Below are 21,260 nucleotides of genomic sequence, written 5' to 3'. Positions count from 1 at the left end.
AAAAAACAGATTAAAAAAAACAGATAAAAATCAGCATAAAAATCAGCATAAAATGACATTCTGCCAAAATAAAGCAGCCTCAACAATGACAGCTCATGTTAGTAGCTAAACTTAGCCAAATCACTATCATTACCTGAGAACAAACACAACTAGTGCACATGGAACATCAGTCGTAGCTTACGTACTCAAAGCAGGAAGAGGGCGACTATAATGCTTGCAGAAAGTTCCAATGCAATCACCCTCTGGGAAGCCGGGGAACTTGTTGCATACAGTTCCATACACTACAAACATACAGTAGATGTACAGAAATAAATTGTTAAATCTGCGATCATTACCCATCAGAGTGACTGCAGAAGGATGACACATTCTGAAGCATCCGCGGAATACTGACACCGATAAATATCATGACTAAATAACAAATCTTTTAAGGTATTACTGAACTCAAGTTGGATTTCTAACTTCTAACCATTTCAACTGTTGTGAATCCTTCCAGCAGCCGCCTGGTGGCAACGGGAACCTGTTCAGAGTGCAAAGCTTGCTCTTCACTTCAGGGACGTGGTTGGTGAAGTCCAACACAAGACAGCAGGCCTCCGGCTTCTCCCAAAAGCTCCTCTGTGCCATAAATCAACATCTGTGCAAAAGAAATTGCTGGTAGTAGAGGAAATTTGGAGACAAGAGGAAGCAGAGAGACAAGCCAAAGCTGTCTCAATGCCCAGGCAGGGAAGATGAACCAACTGGAAGAGCCTGAAAAAGCTTAGATGACATGACATCTGGCAGATGGAGGGAGCACAGCAAAATGTTATCATCAACCCGCTACCTTAACCCCAAATCTGAAACCGTGGTATGGAGAAATTCTCACCTGGTCAAACACCAACATCCCTAAGGCATATTCCATCAGGGTGCACGGCCAGCCTCACCCAAGGGTTGCTACACTTGGTGGCATAACTAAATACAAACGACCATAAATGCTCTCCCACAAACATCACCAGACAAGGTCCACTTCACACAGTTTATACCAGTCGCTCATCCTGAAGAGCCCCAAATAACACCAAAGGATGCAGGAAGGAAGCAGTCTGCAGCCTGCTTGAGATTGGCGACTGAGAGTAGCCCTGGAAAAAAAAGGTAGCGTTTGCCCCGGAAATAGTGAAGCAAAGCTGGCTTGTGTCGTGGAATTGACAGTGCCAAGGGAAAATGGGGTTGAAGAACCTTTCAAGAAGAAGAAAACTAATATTTGGACCTAGCAGCAGAAGCACACTAGAACGACTGGAAGACCATTATCTTCCCAGTAGAGGTAGGGTGCAGGGGGTTTGTTGTTGTGTCCACCACCAGTCTATCAGGAAAATCGGAGTGAGGGGTCTCTCGTTCCAACAGGCCATCAAAGCCATATCACGTGTTGCCAAAAAAGCAGTAACTGGCTCCGGATGAGGCAGAGTACCGCCTGCTCAAAGAAACTGAGATAGATGATATGCAGCCAGGCAAACAGCGGCTCAGGGAGAAGGATGCCCCTGCCATGCAAAGTCCAATGAGGGTATCGCATGGAGGGAAATGTACCTGGGATGCAGGGTACATCATTAAGCCCTCTGGAGACAGACGTTTGTGTCAAATAGTACAAAATGTTGTACTTTTGTACTAATGGTCACATAGTACTGTTTGACAAAATAGGTCAGGAGGCTCGACATTTTAGACTCTCAGTGTTGCTCTCAGCAACTTTGCCATGAAATGAACAGTTTCGCACTGTTCTGGGTTCATTCTCAGTTAATACATAAATAAATAAGCCATAAAAGTGGTTATTTGCCGTAATAAAAAACTAAATTTGCTGATGCAGCAGCGGCACGACACAGAGGCAGCAGCCCGCCCTCACAGGCAGCCCACCACCACAGCCTCAAAAAATCCTAGGGGAAACCGTGTATACTTACCCTGCCTTTCACCACTCAAATCTGACAGCTAACATCAAAAGTAGCAACTATCCAAAGGGATGGAAACATTCCAAATTCTAAGGTTTTTTTTAGCTTTTTGATGGCTTATGTAAAATATGTGTATGAGCATGTGTCACTGCAGAAATGCGTGTGATGTACTGTGCAAGGAGATAAGCTCTGCCAAGCCCTCTTCAGCTTGTCACCGGCTAACATATGGGAAGCTGTTACTGTTACTGTCATTGAAAATTTGATGGATTAGTTGAAAGTAAGCACGTAAAAGGAAGCATATACACAACTTGTACGTATGAATAATCAAGTCACTTACAGTATGTGTGTGTGTGTGTGTGTGTGTGCACACTTGTGATTCAAGCTAGAGTCATGTAAGATTGTACACAAAGAAGCAACAATGAACAGTTGATTAATATGTTTGTGCAAGCTGCCGGTACCCGTGGATTATCATCAAGTTTGCAAAATGTTAACAAATACGCAGCGATAATGGGTTTTTTGCAATCCGTGTGTTGACTTTAAATCCAGAGCAAGTGCTTATGGCAAGGAAATGGGCATCTAATACTTGTGAAGGGCTCATGTTAAAACTGGCTTCACATATGCATGTGCACTCCAGAGTATTCAAACCCTATTCTCAATTGCAATTACAGTTACTAGCTCAGTTTGCGAACGCCAACGTTTTCATATGATTTGTTTTTCAAGGTTCTAAGTAGAGATTCAAAATGCAAAAAGAAGAAATGTCAGGCAGGCATTGTGAACTGCAGCGTTGTCCTGTTGAAAAACTCAGTCATTACCACATGGATGAGGGCCTTCAGTCATGAGGGATGCCCCCCTGCAACACCTCCACATAGCCAGCTGCTGTTTGACGCCCCTGCATAACCTGGAGCTCCAAGGTCAAAGCACCCCAGATCATGGTGCCCCCTCCACTGTGCCATGTGGAAAACATCTCAGGTGGGATCTCCTTGTCACTCCAGTAATGTTGGAAGCCATCAGGATTGACGACTCACAGAATTGCTGCGTTTATTCAGCCAACTTGAATCACTCACCCAACACCAAATCTCGTTATACTTAGTTGACAGAATATCCTGTAAGGCCTAGGTTCTCAAAGTGGGGTACGGGTACCCCACGGGGCACACAGATTGCCTTAGGGGTTCAGTAGATGACATACATTATGGAAAAATGAAAAGTAAAACTACTAAAGTAAAACTACTCCATACTTAAAAACGGTGTAATTTAATGTACATGTTTGCAGTTACTGTATGACCTGGCTGACATAGAGGGAGGAAACGGCCCACGTGTCTGTGCTAAAAAAAACCCATAAAAAAGGCTAAACTAAACAACAAACACCAAACATTCATTCATCTGTTGTGTAATCAATTTTCACAGAGCCTTAAAAAGGCAAGCTGCAGTACCAGCATTACTCATTCATTAATAGCAAGCGTATAAAAGTGCAGCCTTTGTGTGACTGAAAACGCTGCGCGTGTTGATTGTTCTAACACGTTCAGCGGAGAAGTCACATTTCGCAGTCGTGTATATCCAGCAATAAAAAGGGTCTAAAGCTTTATCTTAAAAGCGTGAGGTTTGGAAATGACAGACTATCTACTAACGATCTGCAAGTTTGCCTCTGACTCAGTTCTCAGCTGAAAGTGATCCGTTCCACTTGGGTCACCTGGACCCAGCTGGTGAGAGGGCAGGTTGGGAACTGTCTGCCTCTTTGTCACACACCTCTTTGCTTTGCTCATCCAAAGTAAGTGTCAACAATCTGCACTGTAAAATAGGAAATGTTTCTGCAGGAGGAAATGAGTGCAGGTAAGATGGGAGAAAGACAAGGCAAAGAGATGAGAAGAGTGGAGGATAGAAGGTTTCTTCTTCTGTTTCTACATAATGTGAAATGAGGAAGTACTCACACTCGGCCATACTGTAAGTACCGTGCTGGGCTTTGATGCGATCCCCCCTCCCTCTCAGGCTGAGCATTCGTGCTTTGGCCTGTTTGCTTGTGTTATCATGTCTGTACTGCTGTACTCCATTGCAATTACCCTGATTTGGTGGATTATTTCCTGTCTTATTTCCAGTCGATATAATCTATTTTATATATTTATGGTGGCCGAGTGGTTAGCATGTTGGCCACACAGTCAGGTTTTCGGGAAGGTTCGAATCTCCGCTTGGGCGTCTCTGTGTGAAGTTTGCATGTTCTCCTCGTGCGTGCGTGGGTGCACATTCAAAAGAATGCATGTTAGCTTCATTGGTGACTCTAAATTGTCCTTAAGTATGAATGTGAGTGTGAATGCTTGTCTATATGTGCCCTGCCATTGGCTGACCACCAGTCCAGGGTGTGCTCTGCCTCTCACCCAAAGTCAGGTGGGATAGGCTCCAGCGTACCCCCGCAACCCTAATGAGGATAAGCGACATAGAAAATGGATGGATGGATATTTATTTTGTATATTTCTTTTGTGTAAGCTGGCAGCCGCCATTAATCACCTGCGAGAGCAGAGATTGTCTTTGTTATGCACACGTCTAGTCACAGGTGACTTTGTATTTAATTCCTATTAAGAAATGTGTCGATATCATGAAGAACGATGATTAGTTGTGTGTATGCCAAAGGAGAGGACGCGTGCCAAAGGCGAGCACGGATTAAAGCAATCACACGAGCCGAACTTGCCGGCCTTTAGGTGTGAAATGGGCCCAAGCGCGATACGATTGGCCTGGTGCGAGTACTCCTTGACACGTCTTTATTGCATATGCGAATGTACTCTTGAGCGAGCGATCGTGCTGTGACTTTGTGGATTATTTTAGAGTCTTTCTATAACTCTGCATTATGAAAAGTGCCGGTATAACAAATGTAACTGACAAGAAGTGATCGCCTTACAGTCGGCTACGTTGCACCCGTGCATGCATGCGCGTGTTTGTGTGTGTGGTGTTCTTCAAAGACCCCCCAACCCACCCCAAACAGCTTCTTCTCTCATCTATCTCAAACAGCTTTTAGATAAACTGCAAAACCATGAATGTGCTGAGACATAACGCTCAACATTAGCAGCTTATGGCAGATCCCTTCAACCTGGTTTTAAAATCTTGATGATCCCAGACTGTAACTGCTGCAGAAACCTACAGCACATATCATAATGGTCCCTCTCTTTTCTTCCCCTTTAACAAGCAACCTCTCAGGAAGAAAAAGACAAGTTCCGTTTCTTACTGAAGGTCTCAAATCGTAAATTAGTTGAGTTTGCAAAAGCTACTCCATCCTAGTGTATAGTAATGTGCAGTACGCTGATTTAGTCTCCGATCTGTTACTGAGTAAAATTCAGGCTGGTATCGGCGATACCGATCTGATACCGATACTGTGCAAATTTGCCTAATGTGTCTGGTAAATTTTTTTAAAAGTTGTGTACAGAGTTCCCTCGTTTATCGCGGGGGATAGGTTCCCAAAATAGCCCGCAATAAGTGAAATCCGCAAAGTAGCCAACTTAATTTTTTTTACAATTATTATATATTTATTATATATGTTTCAAAGCGGTAAAACCCCTCACTTTTCTCAGACAGGCACTCTCACACTTCTCTTTCATTTAAACACTCAAAAAGTTCAAACCTTCGTTTGAATTTTAATGATTAACCTACGAGGTTGGACACAAGAAATGATTAAGCGACTCACGTGTATTTTACTCCTCTGACCGTGCTGCTTCGTCATGCTGGCGCCGTTCCGTTGCATCACACTGTAGTGTTTTTGTATCCTTGTTAAAACATATTGCTCCTGTTGTCGTATTTTCCTCTTCCTTCCTCGTTCTGAAATGGCGCCCTACAGCCGCAACGTATTCTTCCTCCTCTGGCTTACGGGTGTGACCGCAGGTGCCTTTGACGGTGCAGAACGTTTCGGCAGAATTGTGGCTGTTGTTGTTGTTAAAGTTGCAAACATACAGCACTTAAAGGTCACACTGCTAGTGACCGAACATTAATGCAAATTTGGCAAGTCGAACGCATTCTGCACCGCACAGGAAGACACGGAGAAGGTTGACTGACAATGGTCTACAGTACCTTAGCTAATCAGGACGCAGAACACAACACCTCCCGTTGCCAATCAGGACGCAGAACACAATACACGTTCATATGCTGTAAAAAAAAAAAAAGGCGCAAAAAAAAATTTCGAAAGATGAAGCGTGACGTGGCGAGGGAACTCTGTATTTCATATCAAAGCATAAAGAATACAAGACATTTAGTTAATTCATTGATTAAATACATTATTAATTGAAACAAATGAATGGTTCAATAAATAATTTAAGTATTTATTTATTTCTTTGTGCATTTGTTTATTTTACACCCTGATGATGGGTGTAAAATATGTGAAAATGGTATTTTAAAACAATAAAAACAGAAAATAAGTCAAATAATACAACCATTAAAATAAATGATGATTTAAGAACTACAAGAAGAAGGAAAACTTGATTCACAATTCCGACATGGCTCCGTTTACATCAGTCATTGTTTCAACAGACAAACATGACCTCACATGACAAGTATCCAAATGATCAATATTTTCATTTGGGACTGGATTTTAGATCATAAACAGCTGGTATCTGAAGTATCGATATTTCAGTATCGACCCGCACATCGCTACGAGTGTCTGGTCTTTCAGACAAATACCCTTTTTGGGTTTGTAAGCCGAATCAACTGACCTTGGCTGTCTGAATATCGTCTGCCAAGAATAGTCAGCAAGACAAAAGGAAAATAACGAGGAGTCTCGTACTCTGCAGTGCGCCCGTTTCACTTCAGCTATTGAACAATGTGGTTGCACACAGTTACACTATTCTTAGCACCCTTCTGTGACATTTAAAATGACAAAGAAGAAAACGCCTTGTGGTATTTTTGCATGAAAAAACTACCAACCACGTCCAGCAAGTAAACTACAGGAACTACCATACCAACTCTGACTGTGACCATATTATTAAATTACATCCAAAATGCTCTTCCGATGCCAATGTTAAAGGGACTGGCTCAAGACCACAACCAAAAAATATAAGACAAACACCAGCGGTTAGCATATGTTACCACTTGTGGTTTAAAAGAACAGATTGAAAGGAAAAATCTTTTTTAAAAGTTGTGTTAAAATTGAGTGGCGTTCACTCACGGCCGTCTGGGACACGTGCGCATGCCTAAGCCCCAGGTTTGGCGCCCCTACTAGCCTGGCTATTTGTCCCATGCATGAACTTCCAGCATTTTGCTTTTTTTTATAATTCTGCAGCATTTATGTGATTCCAGCCTTTTTAATTTGCAGATTTTCCCGTTACATGTGTTTTTTGGTGTTTCTTTGCTTTTGGGTCAATTCTGTGCTTAGAGCGTTTTGTCTGCCACCGTAATGTTAGGCTAATTGGAGACTCTAATATGTCCTAAGGCGTGAATGTTTGTCTATGCGGTATATGCCCTGTGATTGACTGCCAACCACTTTAGGATGTCCCCCCCCCCCCCGAGGCTGGTGATCCTGAACACGATCATGAAGTGGTTTTCCTTTCGGGGTATTACCGCCATTACTTATGTCACTATTGTCAGTGAACGTTTGTGGATTTAGCTCCACATCCCATGGGTGGCATGTGATATGAACAGTGCCCCTGCTGGCTGCAGCCAAGTGGTGCACTCCATTTAGCTTCATTTGCTTCAAGACTCCATTAAAAACAATTACACACTGACGCTTATTACTGAAGCAGTGTATCATCTTCACAGCTCACTTTTTTCCTCCTCTGTTTGTCGAGGACAACTGTGAAACTGGCCCGGGATCAGTGGCTTGGCCTTCTTCCATCACAGCAACCATCAAGCCCTTCAGCTACTCAAATGGCATACGGCTGCAGCCTGATGAGTGGAGCTTAGAAAGCGTAGGACAAAGCAGAATTATTAAATATCTGTGATGTTCCTCCATATCGCTAAGCCTGGTCTGCCTGCCTGCGATGGCCCAGCGAGGATTTGGCCCACATCTTGTGTCACTGCCTTGTTGGAGGATTTATAGTGCACCCCCACAGTACACTTTCCAGTGAGGAAAGATGAATGTTCCTTTTCGCCACCCTCTTTTTCATATACCCCATAAATATGCTTTAACACATATTATACACACATGCACTGCAGACGTCATGTATTTCAAATGAGACTATGAGATACATGTTCATTAATCCTGCTATTTACTAGACTGCTCGCTCCAGTCACAGTCTAAAGCTTGTTAAAAACTGACAGGGGAAATGCCTGGTATGTTTATGCAGACATAATGAAGCAGCAAAACCAAAGAAAACCAGTGAGAAGCTGAATGAAAATACACCGTGTTGATAATGAGATATCTAAATTCAGAGTTTATATCGCTTGGAATTCAACAAAAGCGTTTCTCCAGGCACAAAGTCTACAGAGCTTTCTACTTGGCTGCCTGATGATTCTCCCTGTCGAACGACGACACGGTCACTCCTGGTGAGAAAGATTGAGCCGCTGAACGTGTCTGCAGGGCGATATTAAGTAGATTCCAACTTCACATTCTTCGTTTGCATACACGGTGGCTGTCAACATGTTGGCTGCAGTGTGCCGGTCTCCCGCATGTGCCGGGCCAAACACACACCTACACACACTTCCATGTACAGCGAGGGACGTTAGCAGTTTAAGCCCTAATTGCTGACAACTCTGAAGCAGACACTACTAAGTGGATGCACACAGATTTAGACGTACACAACCACTTTAAAAGGATGACTGGAGGGTGACGGCGATTAAAAGAGGTTGCGCATCCGCACTTCCCTGGAACGAAACGGTGGCTAAACAGAAAATGACAGGGACTAGCGGCCCTTCAAGGGTTAACTGGAAAACAGCCTTGCAGGCCTGTGCTGCAGAGGCGCATCAGTCATCGTATTTGGCATTAAAAACACTTTTTTGGTTGTAATTTCAGAAATAGAGGGAAGTATTCCGAGCGCCCCAAGGGATTCGAGTCTGTGGCTTAATGCAGCCTGTTTCTTGCCACTCTTCACTAGAGAAAGCAACAAGGGCCATCTTACAGTGCCGAGTACTTACAATGCTTAGCGTCAACTGTGCTGTACGTTGAGCCTGGTAGTCACCGCCCTAACAAAAAACCCTCAAAAAGTGGCAACCTTGTAACCGACCAGTATATTAACCAAGCTACAGCGATATTGTTTTATAGCAGCTAACACGAAAAACTATATTTATCTGGAAGAGTAACACGATGCCTCGCTAGCCGCTAGTCTCAGCGTCACTCCAGACGGCAGCCACTCATCAGAAGAATCAGGGTCGGGTTCCGAGTCACCCGACTCTGAACTGCTTCCGGTGTCAGGCTGCGGTGTTGCGCCACATGGCTCAGCAACGCTAACCACTGGCTTGCTGCTTCGGCTGCCGTTGTCAACTGCATTTGTATCTACGTCGCCTACATCACCCACGTCACCTCTATCTTTCACGATCGCGTCGCTACTGAAGGCAGATCCACCGCCAGACAAGCTCTGTGACAGCGTTAGCTGCCTGGATTTTTTTTGTCTCCGCTTGATTTCTGATTGTGTTTCGCCATTTTCCTCTCTCAGCCCACAATCCGTCTTTTTCATAGACAATCTGTCACTGCCGCTTGGAGGAAAAGAGAACTGTTGCCCCCTACTGGGACAGAAATACATTGCCTACATGTCAGAAATTCACACACACGATGAATAAGACTTTGGTCTGTAGCTCCCGCCAATATCGTTGCCTTTGAAACGCTCAAAAAATAAAAGCCTGTTGTTCCGGCGATCAAGTCTGGTCCTTGTGCCCGTCACCGCGCATTACAGTAACACTACCGCCACCTAGTGACCAGTGTAGAATACTGCATTTCATCAACATCTTTGTGTCTTTCCAATGCCTTACATGTGTACTTTAGTTAATTTAGCCATTTTTATACTTAAAAGTGATTCATTTAGTCAAAAACTACATAACATTTGCTTAAATATGCATTTGTGTGCTGTCCTTGATGAGGTTGTGTGTTCTGCGTAGGACTCTAGATGTATAAATGTCTTGCATTCAACAAAGATGGCGCCCTCCGTGGCAGACGTCTCTGTGACACTCTCCCGTGTTTTTCTATTTTTTGCTATTTTATTGTTCATTTTGGACATTCAACACACTCACGCAGTACATTACAACAGGGAGACACTTTTGAACATCGGCAGGGTTCACCATGAACTTTCATTTAGCCTCTCAGACTTTGCCTTTCTTCTGCGCCGGGAGAACGCAGCAGCCTGCGGCCCCGGTGAGCTGAATACCCGGCGAGCAAAGCATCCGAGGCGTAAACGAGGCAAGCGAGCCGGCCTGCATGCTAGGCTAAAAGCTAGAGCGACTAGGCCACCGCTACCAAGCTTGCTGCTAGCCAACGTCCGCTCTCTTGAAAACAAGATGGACGAACTACGAGCAAGGATTACAGCTCAACGTGAGATCAGGGAATGCTGTGTCCTCACCTTCACAGAAACCTGGCTGACGGACGATATACCGGACTCGGCGATCCAGTTGGAATCATTTGCTGCTTACCGGGGAGATCGGACTTTAGCGTCTGGTAAACACAGAGGTGGCGGCGTCTGTGTTTACGTAAACAAACGGTGGTGCACAGACGTACAGACGATGGAAAAGCACTGCTCGCAGGACATTGAGCTGCTGATGGTGAAATGCAGACCTTTTTATTTACCTCGTGAGTTTAGCGCTGTGTATTTAACTGCTGTTTACATCCCACCACGAGCTAACACTGCTAATGCACTAGGCCTCCTGCATGACATCATTGATAAACACGAGACCAAACACCCAGACGCTGTATTCATTATATCTGGCGATTTCAACCACTGTAACCTCAGGACTGTCCTCCCCAAATATTACCAGCATGTGAGCTTTCCCACAAGGGAAAATAACATCCTGGACCAAGTCTACAGCAACATGAAAGGTGCTTTGAAGGCTGTTCCAAGACCCCACTTTGGAAAGGCTGACCACATCTCTATATTCCTTTATCCAACGTACAGACAACTTCTCAAAAAAGCTCCCCCTGTAAGTACAGCAGTTAAAGTATGGAATGAAGAAACTGATCAAGTACTTCAGGACTGCTTTGGCTGCACAAACTGGGATGTGTTTAAAACTGCAGCGGGGAGGGAAGATTGTACTGTTGATTTGGATGAATATGCTTCTGCTGTTACTGGCTACATTAGCACATGCATAGAGACTGTTACCACCACCAAGTATTACAGAAAATACCCTAACCAAAAACAGTGGATGAACTGTGATGTAAGGGCTAAGCTACGTGCTCGTTCGACTGCATTTGTCATGGGCACCGCTGATGACTACAAAAAGGCCAGATATGACCTGAGGAGGTCCATACGAGAGGCCAAAAGACAGTACAGACAGAAGCTGGAGGGCTACTATTCCACCTCAGACCCTCGGCGCATGTGGGCGGGGCTCCAGCACATCACAGACTATCGACAGCAGAGTAGCGTAGCCACGTCCAGCCAAACCACACTTCCAGATGAGCTGAACGAGTTCTATGCCCGCTTTGACACCCAAACTTCTGATGAGCAGAGAGGGTGGCTGAAAGGGTGGGAGCACACAGGACGCACCTCTCATGGTGACATCAGCTGATGTGCGCAGGGTTCTAAACAAAACAAACCCACGAAAAGCAGCAGGCCCAGACAACATCTCAGGACGTGCACTTCGGGTTTGCTCATCAGAGCTAGCTGATGTGCTTGCTGACATATTTAACCTGTCGCTTGCACAAGCATCTGTACCGACATGCTTTAAGTCCACCACCATAGTGCCCGTACCCAAGAAGAGCAACGTGACCTGCTTGAATGACTATCGCCCTATAGCACTCACTCCTATTGTTATGAAGTGCTTTGAAAGATTAGTCATGACCCACATCAAAAAGAGCATCCCGGCGGCAACTGTGGACCCTCTACAGTTTGCATATCGCCAGAACCGGTCCACGGATGATGCAGTCAACACTGCCATCCACACAGCCCTTTCTCACCTACAGGGCCAGGACACATATGTCAGAATGCTATTTATAGACAAGCTCCTCACACTTGGCCTGTCTCCCTCCCTCTGTAACTGGGTGTTTAACTTTCTCACAGGCAGACCCCAGTCAGTCAGAGTCCACAATCGCACATCCAGCTCAAGAATTGTGAGCACTGGGACCCCACAGGGGTGTGTGCTGAGTCCACTCCTCTACACGCTCTTCACCTACGATTGCGTGGCCTCCCAGAACAACACCAGCATCATTAAATTTGCGGATGACACTACAGTCATCGGCCTGATCACTGGTGGTGTTGAAACATCATACAGAAGAGAGGTGGCGGACCTCATAGCTTGGTGTCGTGCTAACAATCTCCTTCTCAATACAGATAAGACTAAAGAGATGATCATCGACCCAAGAACAAGGGAAAAGGAGCCGCATAGACCCCTGTTTATTGATGAGACTGAGGTGGAGAGGGTGAAAACCTTCAAGTTCCTTGGCACACACATCAGCGAGGACCTCACCTGGTCTCACAACACCCAACAAATTCTGAAGAAGTCCCAAAGGAGACTGTACTTCCTGAGAAGACTGAGGAAATTTGGCATGTCCACCACAATCCTGAGTTGCTTCTACAGATGCACCATCGAAAGTGTCCTTACCGCCTCCATCACTGTTTGGTACGGTAACTGTACAACACGTGATAGGAAGGCACTCCAGCGGGTGATCAAGACCTCACAGAACATTGTTGGGGCAGCCCTCCCCTCACTGCAAGACATTTATAAATCTAGAGTCCTACGCAGAACACACAACCTCATCAAGGACAGCACACATCCACAACACTCATTATTCACACTCCTACCGTCAGGCAGACGCTACAGGAGTTTGAAGTCCAGGACCACAAGGCTGGCAAACAGCTTTTACCCACAGGCCATCAGGCTTCTCAATGAAACACTCAGACACGCCACACGCAACACACACTCATAGCACTTTATTTATTTATTTATTTATTTGTATTATTTACTTGTATTAATGTCTCTTCTGTTGTTGTTGCTTAATTTCTTGGTATTTATGTATATGTGTTTATGTTTCTTATGTTCTTATTCTTTCTTGTGTTTTTCTTTCTTTTCTTGGGAGAATGAACAGAATAAGATTTTCATTGCATGGTATAACTGCTGTTTTACCATGCACATGACAATAAAACTCTCTTGAATCTCTTGAATCTCTTGAATCTCTTGTCTACTAATAGGGTGATTCAACCACAAAACAATATGTTTATTAATATGGTTTTGAAAAACCTTGATAAATGTGGCGAGGGACGACTGTACTGACTTTGGCAACGGTATTACTAGTGTGGGTTTGTTTGCCGTGTGTTGTTCACTTGTTTTCCTGCAATTAAAAGTTCGATTCAAATATGAAATATAAGGACGCTGTTGTAACAAAACTAATGCACAAAATGTGGCAATTCTAAACAGCTCATGAAAACACTGAATGGAAAAGAGCTTATCAACATGCAAACCAACCGTAGTTGTGAGTCGGGATAAAATATGAAGCTACAAATGACGTGAAATTAAGACACTCTTTTGGGAGGCGAGCCAGAGAGCCGACTCTCACAAAAAGCCATACTCAACGGCGCCTCTCGTCTGACTCCTTGATCCAAATCAGAATGTAAATAACTGAGAGTGATTAGTGAGTTCCCATTGTTACGTGCAGGAAAGTATAAACACGCAATCAAAAAGTCCAATTTTGCAGCTTCATTCTATCAATAATGTATTACTTAATAAATCTTGCTGTTTCGTGGTTGAATACGACCTATTAGTAGTCAAACAATATGGATAATTAAGCACATTTTATGTATTTTTGACATAAATTAAGCATTTTCAAGCATCAAAAGGAAGGATGCTACTGTGTGCGTCTATATTGTTATGTCTGCTGTATGGGGTAATACAAGCGTAAAGGTGACTATAGGGGTGTTATTTCATGTCTAGAGGGCTCCAATAATGATCAAATCCGTCTTTAGAGGGTAGTAAACAGGTTTTCTATGCTCCACCTATGGAAATATTCCATTTATAAAGAATGCATCCTACTTTGAGGAAATCCACTGATTGCAGTCGATTCTGAAAGCGATAAACGATAAATGAGGAATTAGTGTATTAAGTATATAAAAACAAGCTCTTTTATCGCCCATTCGCCTGTCTCTGGCAAATCAACAAAGTAAAAGTGCAACGGTTAGTTTTAGTTTGGTAAAGGCGCGACCATGTAGAAACAGAACTACACTGCTGTTGTGTAAATGAGGATATTTCATTTGTGTAATAAAAAGAAGAAGGTACTGACCTGTCGAGATGAAAGGTATCCTTAAATGACTTGTGTTGTGACCTGGCTCTACAGTATATATTTCTATATCTCTAGTTATTATCTTTGTCTCAAAGTGATTTCTTTTCCATCTAAACTGGAAACACACTGAAATAATGCTCACCAGTATTTCCCCATCATACGTACAATACAATACAAACATCATCGGAACATAACCACATTATTCTACGCACATATGAGGCGAACCCTTGAACTGTCAGCCAGGTCGAGGCCTGCAGAAGGGAACTTTCCATATGTTTCCATTCTAACGCAACTGCAGCCAGCCAAGCATCAGCAGGGAGGCTCTTTCCTGAGTCACAGGGCACCAAGGATGCCATCTTTACACGCTCCCGCTACAGCCAGGCCAAACTGACAGGTGTCACCTTATTTCTATTTTTTTTGTTGTTTTTTCCTGTGCAGGAGCCAGGCTCGGTCTGCAGGGAGTTGATTAGCAAGAACCTGTTGCCACATTTACCCACGGCACAATGCCAAGCTCATGAGAGAATTGAGCAGACATGCTGCATCGGGGACACTGGTAGATCTAAAATTAGCTCAGCAATGAAGCGAGACCGCCAACAGTATGGCACATATTTATGACATCTGAGTGTCATTATCACATGTGTGCTTTTGGGGATTACATTCTAATGGGCTAATGGCAGCTATATATTTAACGACTGCGTTGATGCTTACTTTGCCTGTTACATTTCTAGAATACATGCCGTGACTTCATGAAAGCAAGCACTCTGTATATCATTTTTAAAAACGATGGTAGCTGAATTATCACTGTGGCTCTAAAGGGGTTTTCAGACCACAAATGTAAACACAATTTGTCTTCCTGTTTTTGTGGCAACATGGATGTTTTGCACTTGAATCACCCATGGGCATTTCAAGTACAAAACCCACAATATCCATAAATTATCACCAAACAAATCAATTCAACTTTCCTTCCTCCTTCACTTTGAATAATACCTAAAATGATGTGACAACTTCATATTTCATCCTGACCCCGAATGGGTCTTCAAACCTTCTTAAGTGTCCCAAAAGCCCCGTTAGGATAACACATATGGGTGATGTTCCGTCGCTGTAAAGGTGGATGCGACACATAAATGCCATCCGACACGAACAGTACAACCGTGCACGAGATCAGTCAGGGAAATGAGCTATCATAAAGACATGATGAGCTCACTTCTGCTATGCTGCTATAAAATAAAAGGAGTCCGCTTACGTACTATAAAGGTCCATGTCCAGTCACCAGACACTTCACTGGTTACACCTGCACAATACAATCCGATGTGATACACGAAATGGATGAAAAGGTGTGCGTTTGATGCTCAGGCTGTTATTACTTTAACAATATCTTAGTTTGCAATGCCGATCTGCATTGTATGAGGTGTTTCTAATATTTTGGTAACACTCACAGCATGATGCAGTGCGGGTGTACACCACCTGGAAACTATCATTCCAAGTATAAACACTGACACGGTGAATTAAATCCGCGCTGCCGAGGTAGAATGTGTGCAGGTTTTCTATTGATTCTCACCAGCTCATACACATGCACCTATTTTTATTTTATTTGATCAAGAAACTACCGAAGTACATGTGGGAGAGCCACGGGAGGAGCAGTAGAGACCAGAGTGCATCATTTATCTGCATCATCAGAAGCACATCGCTGCATTCACACCGCACAGTCAGTAAAAGCTGCCCTTCACAAACGATCAGTGAGTATTTCCTACCTTTGGAGTGAGCCGCGCTCAGACCCAAAGCGACCACAGCCAACACTCCGGCTGCAGTCAGCATCTTCTCGGTGGAGACCTCGCTCCTCTTCTTCTTTGCTCTTTATTTGATCTCTTTCTCTCCTCGTTCTTCTTCTTATCCTTCTTCTTCTTCTCCTTCTTCTTCTTCTTCTTCTTCTTCTTCCTCTTCTTCCTGTACTATCGCTTTTTTCTTTTGCTCCCCACTCTCTTGGAGTTGTGGGGGACACGTCGTTGGTTGAATGTTCGAAAAAGACCGGCAGCGTGGTGCGTTCAAGGGAGCCGCGATGCACTGTGGAGTGGAGTGGTTTCTGCTCGAGACGGGACCAGAGGCAGGCAGTGTAGCCCGGGACTGGACCCACCGACGTCACAGGGAAGAGAGATATTTTGCAAATCCCTCCCTCCTCCTCCCATCGATCCTCCTCTCTCCCTCTGCAACCTGTCATGCTGAGGTGGTATCCACAGCGGGAAAATACTCACTCATTCACTCCCCTCACCATCGTGCCAATGTAATGGAAGCCAATACAGGAGATGTATTCGTTAAAAAGTTGGCCTTTAACAAAGTATAATGCTTAGTTATTGTTACCTACCTGCACATTCTCACAGGAAGACACTGATGGCCGATAAAGTAGCACATCATTTTTGTTTCGATATGATACTGATTCATTGTTGGCATTTTTTTATACCGATACCAAGTTGACTTTTTTTGTGTGTGCGTGTGGCATTTTTCTCCCAATGAAACACATGACAAATGCTGGGCATTTACTAAATTTAATGTGTATTTTCCATATGATATTAAGCCATGACAAATTACAATACTTTCTTTGTACACGGTGTCACATAATTAGCTTAACTGCTTCCATTAAAGTGCACATGACACCAAAAAAGTTTGAAGAAAACAATAACAAAATGAAAACAACTATGAAATAGCGATGAAATGAAGTGGTGATTTTGACGCCATGTTTCCACCACAATAACACAATAATAACCTTCACTGATTTTGTGTTGCAATAACTGTGATATGTTATTTGACTGCCAGTAGGTGGCACTGATAGCTACACGATAAAAGACCAGTGAGTAGCGATCCTTGCTTATTTAGCCCTGGACCGAGCCCCCATACTATTTTTCTAAGATTCCTCGAATAGATCTAGTCAAAAAATACGGAATTACTTACTGGAACTGACAGATCGACGACAAGATAGGCTAGAAAGACGAGTGACAGCAATTCTTACAGGTGACACCGGCAACTAGGTGCAATGCACGTGAAGAAAGTGACATATTCACATCCATAACATTCATTTTTATTGTGTTGCGAGGAGTATGATATGTTTTACTGGCAGTGATAGCCACAGCTGTCAGCTTGCTGCACAGAGCTGAAGATGATAGACAATCGTTGTTGAGCAAGCAATTTGGCATGAAAACCCATATTATTATTCTCAGATTCATAGTGACACTGCAATCAAAGACGACCTCTTGGACTTATTGTTGCACACTACAACAGATATAACACTCAGACATTTAACATACAACAGAAATTCACTGAGAAGTGGAGCATAACATCAGAGAATGCGTTGCAGTGAAGCAGAAGTTCCGGGTGGGACGATCCGGAGCTGACGCAACTTGCTTCGCCTCCTCCAGACCCAGAAGAAGTGACGAAATTTGCAAAATATAATGAATAAACTTTCATTGTAATTTTTCACGGCGGAAATAACAAGATTAACATGTGTTTTGGCATCATGAGCACTTTAAGAGACAAAGATGTCGAAATAATATTTTTAATATCTTTTGATCAATTTCATTTCTGATCATAAAGGTTAACATTTTAAAATCAATAGAACACCTGGTAATTATCATATAAACTGAAGATAAAAAGATTTGTGTAGGAAGAAGTAGCTTGCAGACTAGAGTGTAAAAATAGTCATGTGATTTGTGCTTCAACTGTCACAAGCAGTGGAATGCTGGCCTTATCACCAACGCGTGTTGTTGTGCTAGTCGACTCCAGCATGGAGTCACGGCTCTTCTGGTCAGTGGTCATGTGACACGACTGGAGCAGTTAAATTTTATACATTCACTTTTTTAAAATGTATCATTTAGTATGAGTACTTCAAGAGAATAATCGATACTCGTGTGAGCATCTTTATATCAAAACCACGGAATCGATACAGTCTGAGCTGTATCTACTCAGTCCATTTTTTGTTTAGTTGCACTTTGCAATGGTGCAAAACTGCACTGCATCTCACTAAAATGTATTTGAGATGTTTTGCTCTTTGCATTGCATACATAATACACATACATACAGTACAGTACATACATGGTACTTAAAATATTAGAGATTTGTCTCGATATAAAAGCCTACAGTACAGCTTGTGGAACCCACTCACCTCAATGCCCTCTGGACCGGCTGACTGACACCAACATAAGCGGTCTTTGGCATAGCCAAAATCCAAAACCGAAACTAACCTTTGCTTGCATATTTATTTATCACTTTCATCAGCGACAAACAGAATGGGCGACTGCAGCTAACGATTATTTTCTTAGTCGATTAATCTGAAGCTTGTTGTTTCAATCAACCGAGTAATCGGTTAGGCGCTGGACGGACCAAATCAATATGAACCAAACACAACCAGTTAGTGGTTTGGAACATATGAGAAAAGAGGCAAATATGTTGATGTTGGTGTGTGGGAATATCTTCTTTCGGCTAAAACACAAAGATAACAGCTCTGCTTTCAGGGATAACTAAGGAAATCAAATAAAAAACATATTTGAAAGGCTGAAATCAGAGGATATTTACATTTTGAAAACAAAAAATGATTAATGTAATGCAAAAATAGTTGTCAATTAATTGGATAATTGATTCATCATTAATTAATGCAGCTCTACTCTTTCTTCCAGTGGCTTACAATTTAAAACAAAAACATAAACGGGTTGATTTTGTTAGTTGCTGTGGTAGAATTCAGGTTATTTTATTTTGAAGTTTATTTTGTACTGAACAGGAAATCACCGTGTGCTTGTTTTGATGCTGTGGAACTACAGTCAGTAGTTCTCTTGTGGTTTCTTGATGCTGCGCGCTAATCATGGCGCTACAAGACCACAGTGCTCCGACATGTGCGGGACGATCTGTCATAGAAACGACCCTGCTGGGTTTAAAATTTTATGTTGAGAAAAGTGGCTAACCAGGTATGCCGACATCGAATTATAACATGGCGGACCAGAATTTGATGAGTTGTTCGGCGTAGACGCGTTGGTGACATAAGCAGGACTGACTGAGTAAAGCGAGTGCTTTAAGGAGCGATGCATCTCATCTCATATCTCTGACAAAACTGTATTATGTGTTTCTATTTATCTCCCTTTTCGGTGCTGACCGAATGACATTGGCTCAGCCTTTCGAAGGAAAAAAAAAGAGAAAATAGAGCACAATCTAGCAACGACATATGTGGGGTTCAGATATTTAACACTGCTGCATAAGGGAGTCAGCATTTAAAACACTTTCTAAGTTCAGTCTGTGTCATTGCTTTCTGAAATATGCAATAAAATTAATAAATAATGCCCTTATTCAACGTTAAATGCTTGCGTGGGTTTGTGTTGGCATGCACCATGATGAAAGTGCCAGCATTTTTTTTCCTCCAGAAGGATTAATAATACATTCCATTTCTACATTTTCTCGAGTAGCCTACCTTCTCTTGGACATTCCTGCAATTTACAGATATACAGTATATATATTTTTTTTTGGGGGGGGGGGGGCAGATGTTTTCCACCCTTATCTAGAAGTAGAGAAAATAATACAAATCTGTATATTCCAGAGATTTCCGCCCATCTGTATACCAAATTGACATGTTTGGTCCACAAAGGACAATGACTGAAGGAAACTGCAGTCTAGCCTTGGTATGAACTCGTTCATTTAATCAGCAAATAACAGTCATTTGTCACATGAGTTCATATACATTTTTTCAGCGCCCTTCAGTCAAATGTGGCTATTTTTGTTACAAACAAGACGGCCCACAGCTCTTTTTTATTGGCCTGTGGAATCAACAAACAAAGAAAAAAAGACTCCACTCCAGAACGTTATAAAGGATAAAGCATATTCCTGTAAATAATGCTACAAGTCTTTGGTTCTATTTAACTCCATCAGTAGTTCTACTGCTGCTCATTTTTATATTTATTGTATTTTATTCCTATCGTCTAATTTGTTCCTTTCTATACTGATTGTTGCACCAACCCACCAGAATAAATTCCTTGTGCATTGATAGCTGCCATTAAGTGTTTTTTGTAATAATCATTTCAGTACAAATGCAGTACAAATGCAGTATACTGTATATACCTCTACATAGATATACAGCCGTCCATCGCCACTTGATTCTATTATGGTTTTTCAAATGAATAAATAATGAATAAATCAGCCCTATTTCGTGGTTGAACCCGGCCTATTATTAATCAAAAATATGCATATTTAAGCTAATTTTACATATTTCTGTCCCAAATTAATCATTTTCAAGCATAAAAAATGGCTAAATTCACTAAAATAGAAATATAAGGCATTCAGAAGATGCATTCAAAGATATGTTTTTGGTGTGTAGTATTTGATACAGGTGACTAGGTGTAAGTGATGTTACAGTGATGAGACGATATACACTGATAGAAGTACTCTGTGTGACTCTCCCAATGCTATCGTGGGAGTCTATACTATGTCTTGTATAGGGCCTAAATGGCTTAGGTTATGTCTTCTATATTGGGTAATAGGAGTGTAAAGGTGACTATAGGTGTGTTATTTCATTTCTAGTGGGCTCTAATAATGTTAAAACCCATATTTGGGAGGTCGTAAACAGGTTTTCTATGCTACCTAACTACCAAACTACAAAAACATTCCATTTATAAATAAGGGCTCTTACTTTGCTGAAATTCACTTCTTACGGCTGGGTTTGGAACCAGTTGAGAAATGACTGGATAGATAAAGTCATCGAGGCAAATCATTATTTGATCCACTGATTTGATCATTTTTAGCTACATTTTATGGTTGGCTTGGGAGAATGTGATGTGGTCAGAAAAAACATTTAGTGTGGAGAGTTGACATGCTGACCTGCAAGGCAAACATGGGTTGATTCCGCCTCGTAGTGTAATACACTGCTGCAGAGCACAGTGGTTGTAATGAGTCGTTGGTCGATATTTAACACGAGTCAACTACTAGTCTGCAGCCGCGGCACCGATTATGTTTGAAGTGCTTTGCAGAGATTTATGAGCTCTCGTAAACACATCACTATCACTGTATTTATTACA

The 21,260-nt window shown here is 42.6% G+C and overlaps 1 protein-coding gene across 2 annotated transcripts in view; it reads right to left on the bottom strand.

The window, feature by feature from the left end:
• LOC129191564 (calsyntenin-2-like) overlaps positions 1 to 16,362 on the bottom strand; it is a 218,305-nt gene extending 201,943 nt beyond the window's left edge. The window contains exon 1 of one of the 2 annotated variants that reach the window (XM_054795023.1): positions 15,972 to 16,362. In XM_054795023.1, coding sequence (XP_054650998.1) covers positions 15,972 to 16,035 — 64 coding nt within the window. In that variant the 5' untranslated portion in view covers positions 16,036 to 16,362. The remainder of the gene's footprint in view (positions 1 to 15,971) is intronic. The other variant, XM_054795022.1, reaches the window with a different exon arrangement.
• Positions 16,363 to 21,260: the final 4,898 nt, after the last annotated feature.

Source organism: Dunckerocampus dactyliophorus, chromosome 12, assembly GCF_027744805.1.
Source record: "Dunckerocampus dactyliophorus isolate RoL2022-P2 chromosome 12, RoL_Ddac_1.1, whole genome shotgun sequence".
In the NCBI taxonomy this organism is placed as follows: domain Eukaryota; kingdom Metazoa; phylum Chordata; class Actinopteri; order Syngnathiformes; family Syngnathidae; genus Dunckerocampus; species Dunckerocampus dactyliophorus.
Note: the sequence above shows the minus strand (reverse complement) of the source record. Positions and strands in the feature narration are given on the sequence as shown.